At 42.4% G+C, this 12,052-nt stretch overlaps 1 protein-coding gene across 1 annotated transcript in view; it reads right to left on the bottom strand.

Annotated features, from left to right (window-relative positions):
- LOC107227721 (potassium channel subfamily K member 16) overlaps positions 1–12,052 on the bottom strand; it is a 99,443-nt gene that overhangs the window by 62,205 nt on the left and 25,186 nt on the right. The window contains exons 2-3 of the mRNA XM_015668939.2: positions 7,222–7,710; positions 5,264–5,429 (exon numbers count right to left, since the gene is read on the bottom strand). Coding sequence (XP_015524425.1) covers positions 5,264–5,429; positions 7,222–7,479 — 424 coding nt within the window. The 5' untranslated portion in view covers positions 7,480–7,710. The remainder of the gene's footprint in view (positions 1–5,263; positions 5,430–7,221; positions 7,711–12,052) is intronic.

Genomic DNA, 12,052 nt, shown 5'->3' with positions numbered 1-12,052 from the left:
AGTGAGACCCGAGAAGTGCGTCTAGCCTTGGCAACTTGATATATTGCAAGATTAGGATCGGGAATTAACGTCACGTGGAAGAGCGAACGTGGGGTCCGATGGTGCGAAGTAATACATGGTGCACCGTAGGGGTGCAAGGTGTGCAATAGAGCGGACACGGGGAGACGTTGTACTTCGGATAACGTTCGAGGAATTTAATGGAGAAGGGGGATGTCTCGTAGATGGATGAGTAATTTTTGGCAGAGACTTGTGTAATAAGAGACAAACAAGGTAATTCGTTTACGATGTTGTCAGCGGCAGGTATAGCGATACGTGTAGTGAGTTATAGCAGCACGCGTGAGGATAAATATTTTTCGGGTACAAAAGATTATTTAGCCCCTGGGGTTATTGAAACGGAAAGATGTAGTGCGGTGATAAATACATGATGAAATATGAGACCGACCGATTTCATTTTCATAAAAGCCCACCGTTTTATTTAAGGCCTATAAAATAGTATCTCGGAAGCTAAGAGCGTGAAGCGTTGTACTTTTATTCAAGTATCCGGGGTGCTGCATCAAGGATGCGAAAACGGCGAAACGGGGAGGGGAAAAGGGCATCAAGGGATTCAGGAACCTGGAGGGAGGAAAGCGTATCATAAATACGAAATGGCGGAATTCAACGTCCCTTCTGCGAATACAAAAGTCGCGCGCCTGTTCGCTCTTCTCATCTCTAAATTTTTAACGCCTACAAATGTTTCCCAGTTTCTAAACAGCCGTTTTATCAGAATTCCGTCAGGCTCTCCGGTGGGACTAGAATTCGCGGCTGAAAACAAGTGGAACTTCGGTTCGCCGGTCGAAAAGGTCCTTATTATATCACCGCCAGTAGATCTCTTCGAAGTATGAAGCGTGAAATGCCTCAAATGATCAAAGGCACTTCTGTACAAATTTTTCAACCCCGAGGAAAATTCTTCACATTCTTGTAAAGTTTTCTTCGCAATACAAGAAAATTCATAACGCAAAAGAATCTCAGTGCCTTTGAGTACCTTTGCATTCTATTTCACGCAGAGAGTTCGTTACTTGTAGATAAAACATGGAGTAGGTACAGACGCGATCCGAGTAGAAAATAAAGACCGGGGAGTAAAAAGGAAAAACACACGTCCGTCGATAAACTTACGTACGTTGTGCTAAATGAGTAAAATAGAGGGCGCGCGTAGTTGTAAGGGAGGGAGTCTAGAAATCCCGAAATAGAACCGCGTTCCGTATTTTATCAGAGGCAATAACTGCCGTGTCTGTGACGCGTTATTACGCCAAGTTTTCAATGGATAGGCACATGGGGCATGGCGAGAGGAGGCAGACGTGGAGGAGGGCGCGGGAAATCGGATAGGGTGGTGAATTTTTCAAATATTTCTTCCCCCCGTCAATTTCGGCGTGATTGCGTCACGCCAAACTGAGTGCGGTCGGAAAAACGGGGAGCCGGAAAACCGGGAACCAGTTGAGACTTATTAAGGGCGAAGGGCGCCACGGCCTACAAAATTCTCTGGTTAACCAAGCGCGGAATTAATGAAAACGAGTTTAACAACCTGTCGAGGACGAAGGAGCCCTTGGCAACGAAGGGCCGAGCGAGTCGATGCGTCGGACATTTGGATAGATCCGCAAGGTATAAACCTACTTCAGTTGTTACCGTATCGCTTCTTGTTTCGCTATAATAATCAGTTAAAACAATAACGCCGAATAGATTATTTTTCAATGCATCCGTTCATTCCTTCTTAGCCAAATCAAATTATTCCAATTCGAATGACTTACTTGGAACACGAAACGTGAAATCGCTTCTTCCTTTTAGGTAGAATACAAAAGCAGATATTTTGATTATTCGATGAACGATTCAGTTCGAAATGCTGTCTAGGCGGAATTTACGATATCTTTAAAATTCCTTGCCTCATGAATGTCAAAGCTGAGAACTTAGAACTCATAGAATGGAAATGAACTTTACATCCTAGTTGGAAATTTATCGAAACATTATTGGGTAAATTGTAGCTGCTGAACTGCAGTATCAATTTCGGATAGTTCGTGAAAGTTGAATCATTACGATTTTTTTCCATTTTCCATCCTGCATAAACTGTGTTATTTGTCTTTCTGATACAATCTTCTGTTCTAATTGTAGAAAGAATGAGGCGTTACTGTTTATTTAGTAGGACAAAGAGGAGAAACATAGGCTTGGAATTCGTATTAAACGTGACCCATGGGATAAAATTATTTGCGTCTGATATTCAGAGAATTCGAGAAATGTAGCGATGCTGTAATATCTGACAAAGGATGACCGAACAATGACCAGAGAATTTATTTTATACGCCTCGTCGTTGATACAGACTAAACAAATACCCAGAATTACAGATATCTCTTTTCAAAGTCAAACAGCCTTCATCCTAGATCAGAATCGCTCGATTCGTGAGAATGAAAATGAAGATTAGGCGAGGCATTGAATTCCATAATTATACGTAATATATACGTGTTTGTAGATTATACGAAACAAATATACTCGGTGAATCGTCCCGTAATATTCCATACGCCAGAAATTCAGCACCCCGTAAAATCCACCAACTTCGCCGGATACGAATTGGAGTTCATTCAAGATTGAACGAATTTTTAATACGAATTGACAAAAGATGTTGATTTTATCAGGGAGAATTTTCCCCCACCATGATCCATCAGGGTCAGCTGCACGTTCGATTGCCTCTCTTCGCCGTTGGTTCGTTCTGCCTCGTAAATAATTCGTGGGTGCCGGGATCAGACGGGAGAGAAGAGAGAGAGAGAGAGGGAGATAGAGAGAAGAAAGAGAGAGGTAGTATGTTTTAAGAATCTAAGGAGCGAAGGTGAGGTAATTAATTCTTCTAATTAGCAGGGCGTCCCATTATTTGGAGCCATGGCATCGGTCTTTGAAAGATTCTTGGCAGAGCCAACTGATTTATTACCTAATGCTTCAAAGGGCGCAGCCCCGTCTCTCTTTAACAATTATTCCCTTAAACACTTTTGCGCTTCAACTCTGTCGAGTGGTTTTTTCTCCCGGTACGCAATTTCTTTCACAAGAGCTGGAAAAAAGAAAAATCTTGGAAACGAACGGGGAACTTCTCGGTAGGAAATTACACTTCGCTGAAAACGAGATTACAAACCTACGGGCTTGAGGAAATAGGCTCTGGCAAACACTGCAAGACTCCTTCGCTTCACTCACAAATTTCAATTACACACGGTTCGAAATGCGATCATGCTGATCTGATCGTGAAAAACTTTTACCCACAGAAATGAAGAAGAACAAGAATGAGACAGAGAGAAACATCTCGCGATGATATATTTCCGAGTAACTTTACCGTGAATGAAATTCAATGTTTGACTTCCATTTCTTTAATTGCCCTCTTCGAACGAAGATATCAGGATATCGTTTCACTTCAGATCTGGAACTACTTTAGCAGACAACCCATCCAAGTCACACAACTTGTGACGAAGACTCATTTTTCCGCAAACGATAGGCTCGGCTCGAATGGATTCATTTCATCACACGAATGATTAACGTCGAGGAAATCAAGTCGGGATAAATCGACTCGATGATAGAAGCACGAGGTAGAAATTGGAAGATGATATCATTAGATCCTAGTTAAAGATGTCCTTTGGAGCCATAAACTTTGACAGTTGCACCAGATGCGGGATTCCATTGAAAAAAAAAAAATTTCTTTATATTTTTCAGTTTTGAATAAGATTTTGCGGTGCTTTGTTACAGTTCCACTGCAAGAATTACGAAACGTGCGATTCGCAGTTTTATTTTTCGCACGTCACAGTGTATAATATAATTCAATAGCGAATTTTCCACCCGATGAAACAATGCCTGCCACGGTTGTGGGAATTTCTATGGTCCATTGTTTCTTGTCTGCAGCTCCGAGGAGTGTGTATTCTAAACAATCAGAGATCAAAAGATTTGGAATCCAAGCTACAGCGAAACTAATTCCTTACGACAACTGTTTTCCCCTTGACTTAATCCATGGACTGTTAGACGTGTCTTGCAAATCCTCGTGACTTTTGCACGATTAAATACCCCCGCAAGACGTGTAAACCGAATTGTCACGTCGCTGTGTTCCGTCGTGGAGAAATTTCATCGACTCATCCCCGGAGAAAGTTTCGACCTATTCATTGTCCCTGCAGAGTCAATATTTTCGCTCGATTTTCGGAACTAGGTTAGCGAATTGCTGCGTACCAGGAAATTGGGTCATGGTAATATCCGTATTTCTCGCATAGCGAATTGAAAAACGCAGAATTATCGTTAACTCTCAAAGCGAAAGGAGGTTTCAACTTTTGCAGCTCTGAGCTTTGAGCTGCGAGGATCCGAGTGAACCGATTCGAATGATCGAAGATTGGAAAGTGAAAGCCTGCGGGCTCCTCTTCTCCGTTACGGTAACAAGGGGGAATGCGGACCCCAATCGACGGTAAAAGGTTTACCAAAGACCTTCATCAAGGTCGTGCGCAGACCGCAAAGGAGGCAAAGCAAACTCCACTCATCCAATTTCTCTTCTTATATACATTTCCTTTCGTTCATTCCCTCTCTCAATTTTTTCCGCCGACGTCTCGACGACTCTTAAGTGGTCATTACACCTCTACGTGCATTTACGTGATGGCAATGAAGCGCGTGAACTCTGATATTTTTACGCTGTATTACCGCCTTTCCATCTTTTGAGTCGAGCATAGTGTACCGGCTTAGAATCGTTTAGCTGCTGCGACCCCTCGAAAAGAGACATAAATTTAATATAGCCAATAAAAGTATCCTGTTAATTCAGTCATTCAGAATTGAGGAGATCCTGCAGTAAATAGACTCAATTATTTCCCTCGAAAACCTAGAAATTGTCTGCACCGAAAGTACAAGTTCGTCGGGCTGTTACAAAGTGACAGCGATGCGTGTTCGTTTTCTACTAAGGATGTAACCAAGCAAATGACGTCTGTTAAAATTGCTAAGAAAGAAACAAAAACGTACATCTAATGAAAAAAAGTTTTTTTCCGATAAGCTGCTCTTCTAGAAAGTAGATCTTATTTTTTGCGCCAACGAATTACGTCCGATGACCACGAAAACGTTTCAGCTACAAACAGCGCCGATGATTTGTATCTAAATCTAATTGGACAGCAGCGGATACAGACGCGATGTCTTTGTATCGAAGCTGTCGTTCGATTCCTCCGACCAACGGACAAGAGGATGAGAAAACACAATCACGATGCAATTCTCCGACGCATGAAATGTGGGCAAGACTTACCGATGGTTGTGATGACGGTGAGGGAGTAGAGGAATGCACCGGCGTAGGTCCATTCCATGGATTTGACTTTGTAGCCGTTCTTTGCCTCCTTCACAACATCCTTTTGGTACTCCTTGAGCATGATGTCAACCTGGAGCTTCCACTGCTGCTCGGAGAAGATATTTACCTGCGTTTCAAGCGAATGGAACATAGCGTAGAGTGTCGGAATTCAATGAGGCGTCGGAATTGGGACGAATGGTGAGTCTTTAAATTCGCCCGATTCGAATGAAATGTACGATGAACGGGAGTGGAAGACGAGTAACGATATTCTCTGAGTACTCGACACAATTACTAGTGTTTCAGTTTTTTAGATGTCCGTTATTTTCGTGGTTAGGCTTACACCGCGCTGACTGTGGAGGGTCTTGCGCGACTGCTTCTTTTGCTCCTTTTTCTGGAAAATCCTTCGAGCGTGAATAAAGTTCACAAGGAAACCAGTCACGCGGGTCCCGAGAGGGAAAATCAAAAATTAAATGGAATAAGGAAGTAGCCGTCTTCTCAGCAAATATAGGCGGAAGAAATTTTCTTTGATACACAATGTTGACCTAAGAATACGGTCGAAAAGCAAGACAGGGTAGCGCATGTTGTTTGTTCGATTTTGGATGCAATTTTTCTTCAATCACCGTAATGCCAAACATTATTTATACTTTTTCCATTATAGAAGAGAATGAAACACAAATTGCGTCATCGACCATAAATATTATCCCTAACTTGGTCATCCTCGCTATGAGGAATTCGACAAAATTATCGCGTGAAACTGAGTAGCTGGATAATTATAACAGAAGTGAAATGAATGAAATGCAATCAATCAAGTCGCGGTGTTATTTTCATATTTACATAAAATGGTTGAGCCGGAACCTTGGCGGAGGACGAACAAAAGCTTCTAATATGTGGGATGCTTGTTGGGGAACGTTCATAAGTCACGTGGTTCATTTACGAGTGATGGGAGTGGGTGACGAGAACCTACTTAGGAACCACATGAGAGGGAGGTTACTTATTTATGCATGTATAATATTAGATTTAAGTAAAATGTACAATATCATCATAAATAGTATTAAAGTTAGAAACCAAAGTTTGAATGTTCGGATGTTCGGATATTCAGAAAGTGACGTCACCCAAAATTTTTTGCTCCCCTGACTTCATCGATCTATAGTAATCGTCGACGACGAAAATCAGCCAGCCGAATTCCTCAGTCTGGAAACAACCGCGCAGTAGAGCGGACGGATGAGAATCGCGCTCCGCAGATTTCGAGTACCGGGTTCTCTACCTTCTGGATCCTAAGCTCCAGGTCCGCTTTCTGGTGCAACTCGATCTCCAGGACAAGCCCTCCTTAGTTCCTGCGCTCCAGCTACGTCACGTGGTAAATTTCGACCTCCAAGACCAGCGCTCCGTAGTTCATGACAGTTCCTGCGCTCCAGGTAATTTACTTGATAAACTACGACTTCCAAGTCCTCTACCTGGTGAATTTCGATCTCCAGGACCAGCGCTCCGTAGTTCTTACACAATACACACAGTACGGGGGTGAGGTATCTAATTAATCTCGTATCATTTGGTAAAACACTGATAACGAGTAAGCGAGCGCAGCGAGCGAACGAACACAAAAACCAGCTACACTAGGCATCCGACCCAGAGCGAGTTTTACAGCTAGTACCTATTAATATAATAAATTTAAAAGTACTCAAAAGCCACGTGCCATGTGGGGGGGATGTAAAATATAGTGAAAGCAGAGTCACACGGTTTATAAACGTTCCCTTGAAGCAAAAAAACGTTTGCAAAAATGGCCAAATATAAATGTCTGAAAATTCACAGGCCATAAAAAGTGACCGGAAATTCGATTGGGAATGAAGAATATCGTTCCTCGAAACGAAACGGCGTGAATTAGTAACGATGTGGTAATAATTTTCAAGAGGCATGATTCTTACCCTCGAGGTGTAGTTCCACAGTTTGTCAGCAATTTCGTTCCTGGTAACGTTCAGCGTCTTCTGACACATTTCCCCTTCGATGTAGTAAAATATGGCGGCACCGGCTACGGCGTAACCGACGACGAGACAGACGATACCGACATTGCTGAACAAAAACGCGATGAAATTTCTCGTCCAATCGGCGAGACGTTCGGCCCAAGGTTTTTTTCTCCGTCTTCTGTAACTTCCGCGCCAACGCCGCGAGGCTTGTCGTTCCATAATTGATAACTCGTCGCTGAAACGATCGATGTCAGAGCCCTCTGACTACATTTTCGTTCGCATAATTTTTCGCGTGGGAGTTCCGAGGTTTACTTTCGATCGGAAATGCGTTCACACGCACGACGTCCGGCAGGTCGTGGAATGTACCCGAATTCCGAATCCTGGCGACATCCTTTTAACACGACTGTGAACTTCTTCGTCGACAGGGCATAATTCCATGCCAGGTATTGTCTGGAAATAATAAACAATGTTTAACACGCGATCTCTGTACCATGCCGAGATGCCGACTCGACTGTTTACAGGAAGACCGTCCGTATTGTGTTTGAGATAATACATTGCTTAACGAAAATATTTCCTCTCTAGGATGAGATTCGGCTTTGAAAATACGCAGCGAGAAGGTAAACACGACGTCGTCGTCGTTTCCTCACCCCGACGTTCAGACCTTCAGCTTAGCTATGATTTGTGTAGAAACTCGAGGAACCGACGATGGATATCGTGCCACCGTTACGGAAACAAATTTCACCCGCAACGTAGGAGAAAAATAGTCATCTGTCTAAAATTCGCTCGAAAGGTTTACTCCGCAGATCGTCGTCCGAAGAAAAAGAGCGAGCCAGAAAATAAAGTCAGGGTCAGGAGCGTAAAACGCGTTGAATAAAGGAAAAGTGGTAGAGAGTGAGGATGAAGAAAAAAGCTCGGGGGTGGAAAATCGGCGAGCTTAATTGGTGCTCGAGGAATACGAGTGGTAGCCGGGGCTCGAAGCATGACCGAAGCTTTGCCGGCATATCGAATGGATTCCTCTCTAACAAACAATTCTATCGCCGAGACGTTGAATCGAGCGGGATGTGTCTGTCCGTGGCAAATTACCTGTGGGATCCTTGCAGATGTTGGAAGGATATTGGCGGAGTTCCGGGCGGTATTCTCGAGGTGTTCGCAATTACCGGAACCGATTCGAAGATCTCGCGGCGTCGCGTCGATGACGCGACAATTTGCAAGGGAAAAAAGGCGCAAACTTCCCGCCCGAAATGACAACAGTAATCAATTCGCTCGGCGCGCGTCCCTCCGACGGATATAATTATTCCCTCGAACAAGTCGCTCCGGGCGAGGACTGCGGAAAATGGGGTGCAACAGGCAATCCGTTTTCAAACCGCACGATACGGTCTGTTATTGATCTGCGTGTTTTTGTCAGCCCGGAAATCCCGCCCCCGTTACAAACCTCTGGGCTACCGATCGCCGGCTCACCTTTTCCATCGGCCTGCGCGTTTTTTTCTACCTTGTAAAACCACCGATTCGAACTATCACCTCTCCGACTGACCCGACCGACCTACCCGAGTTTTCTCGTTACTAGACTCCGGCCGTTTCACCCTATTTCCCATAAACGCGTGCCAGAACTTGCGGGGATCATGCTTGATCAAGAGTCGATATTTTTTATCAATTTCGTTGCGAGATAGTCTTACATTGTGTTCGTCGAATCGTTGTATTCATACATGCTTGAGCTACAACGATCGCATTGAAACGCGGTGAAATTAACCCTGATAAGTCACTGGGGGTGAATTTCACCCCAAACATTTTTCAAACTCTTCGTAGAGTCCCTTAGTCGTGGAAATGGGACTCGTGGTGTTACTCTTAATGCGAAATAAAGTCTTCTTTTCGACATTTTCGGCATTTTCTTTAAGTTTGCCGATGTTTTACAGTACTTAAACAATCAATTTTGGTTAGGAAAACCAAAGAGAGTTATTTCTGTGATCTTTAAACAATACTTAGATGTTTTTTGTTAGATTTTTACTACTCATGTTTAAAGCAAAATGGTATTGTAAACAGAAGTTTACAGATATCGATGCTTCGTTTCAAATTGCTTGCAAAATGGTTAACAAATCTAACTGATTCGTTCGATTTCACTCTACTAAAGGCTCGCTTTATTCAGAATTGAATTTTGCACGTGTTCAATGGACCAGGTTTTCATTTTTCTGCAGTAGTTAATTCGCTGCTGTTGTTTGTTGATCAATAATCGATATCGTTGGAATGTTGTAAAATTGAATGCTTAACGCGCGCAACACGTGAAAAAAAGTCGCATACTGTCGAATACCGTATCATCCGGCATTGTGATTGAAAAAATTCATTTGTACGCAAGCTAACAAAGAATGTCTAAGAATTAGAAAATCATTGTTCGGATCAAAATCATATCGACGTGTAAGATTATTTTTTTTTTCGCCGAAGTTTATATTCATTATATTTATTCAAAACAAAAATACCCAATCCAATTCAATCAAGTAAATCTAACTTCAATTTACAAAAATCTATTTCACATCATTAGATCTACTTAAATCAAGGAATTTTTTCGCCCACTGTAGAAGCTGCAGGCATCGGAAAATAAACGAATCGGATGAATTTTTAATCAGTTTAAAACGATTCGCAAAGAAACATCGATAGCCATGTTCCTGTTTATAATTTCTGTGTTTGTTATTTTGCATACATATCAAATATATAGTATTGATTTTCGGCTTTCCAGTCTCTTGAATGCAGTCTTAACTACACTGCACTAAATTTACACAATGCAAAGAAAGAAGTCTGTGATTTCCTGAAATACTGAATTTTTCCACAGTTCGATTTTTTCTGGGAAAGGTACCGTGAAAAAATTCAGTTATGACTTCGGAACTTCTAGTGAGGTCAAAAAATTCAAATTCCACATTTTGTAGTCATCGCATGAGAGAAATGACCATACAAACATTTTGAACGGTGTAGTTTTTAAAATTTCTCGATATTGTTCGAACAAAGAATCATGTTTAGTTACCCTAACCTTCCGCGATCCGAGTAAATCTTCTTTAGAAAAAAAAGAACCGTACTAAAACGTATCCTCTGATTGTCAGTAAAAATAATTACATCACAAGTGGACGAAAACAAATCAACTGACGCATTTAGGCTCTCGACTAACGAAGACTCGAAAATTACGCGAAATAAAACCAACGAAATGGGTAATTATTCGCGCAAATTAAAATTGGGCCATCAGGTCTACGGTGATAATTCGCGTTTGGAATTTCACCCAAAAATCATCCCTACATTTGGCGAAGGTATTAGCGGCATTCCTCATTAAAGACAAGCGTTGCGAGTGCATTTAAATAGCAGCAGCATGCTCCGCGCTGCACGGAGGCAGGTAATGAATTTATTAAAGCACAAAATTGTGAGTTGAGCGAAAAGCCCGCGAAACTCCCGAACGACGAGTGGACGCAATTAAAAGTCGCGCGCTTTGTGTTTTCACCGTGCATTTTCCGCAGCTCGGTTGGCTGTGTGCATTATCCGCTCAATTCTCCGCTCACCCACTTTTCCCCCCCAGCTTTCTCTCCTCGTGCATTATACCCCCATACTACGCATAGTCGGTTCCGTGTATTTCTTCCGCGAAATGCTGCAGCATTCTCGAAGCTGTCGGAATTGCAGGTTTCCCGCTGCCACGAAACGGGGATAATACTAACAAGTATAACCACCGTCGCGGAACCGGACCTCGGCCGTCGTACGTCGTACATAAAGCATTTAGTTGGACGTTCGAGATGAACAACTTCCCCTGCTGACTACACTGGAATTTCTTTTCATTCTTCCGCCGATTCTTGCAGTATGTACTTCTTGCCCCGGGGTGGAGCGGGAGTTAAGAAACCCCCTTCGGCACCCGGCTCTCCGCTCAAAATATCTCTCCGTGGCCCCAAAAGTTCTTCGGGATTTTCCTGGTTTTCTTTCTTTTTTATTTTCTTCCGTTTTTTATTTTTTTTTATGTGTTTTTTTTCTATTCTTGCTACTTCATTTCTATTTTTCGTACAACTTGTGAAAGCTCGGCTAAATTTCGGGACAATGCTGAAGCAACGGAATAATTTTCTATAGTTGTTCGCGGACTCGAGTCTTTCAACAATGTCAAACTAACACGGGGAAGAGAGGGAGAAGATTAAACTGTAACTCGATCTTCGTCAGCATCGTGAATAATAAATGACATTACTCGTGAAAATCAATGTCACCATTTTTCCGTCGATAATAAATGACTGTTACAAGCTTGTCTGTTTTTTATTTTTTTTTTTTTTTTATTTTTGTTACTCCTACACACCGTGAAACCTTATATACACTGTACGCGTAAGCAGCGTGACGTCGATGAAAAAAGTTAAAAAAAATAAATAAATAAATAAATGCAAACAAACTCTCTGACAGGGGGTGAAAAATATTTTAGAAAACTGTCCGGCTGAATTAAGCTTTACGAGATGAAGATATATACAATGCTTCGGGAATGGAGTCGACCGCAACAAAACGAGGCGAGTTCGTTATCGTCGAGGTGAAATACTCCGGCATACGGCACCTGCCACGTGCGAGTCTCCCTCTGTTTTGTATCACACCGAATAAAATTATCGTCAGTTAGTCATTCGATGAGATGTGTCTATATATATATATATATTTACATATATATATGAATTTTGCAGAGTGCCAGCGACTAAAATTTTACGCCCCGTGACCGCAACGCCTTGGCGCAATGTGTAAATGTACGCCGGATACTCGATTTTCTAGAAGCATGATCGTCATGCTCGGGGCGTGTATGAGATTTCAC

Source organism: Neodiprion lecontei, chromosome 3 (assembly GCF_021901455.1).
Source record: "Neodiprion lecontei isolate iyNeoLeco1 chromosome 3, iyNeoLeco1.1, whole genome shotgun sequence".
NCBI classification, from domain to species: domain Eukaryota; kingdom Metazoa; phylum Arthropoda; class Insecta; order Hymenoptera; family Diprionidae; genus Neodiprion; species Neodiprion lecontei.
The sequence above is the reverse complement of the archived record's forward strand: the minus strand, read 5'-3'. Positions and strand labels throughout refer to the sequence as shown.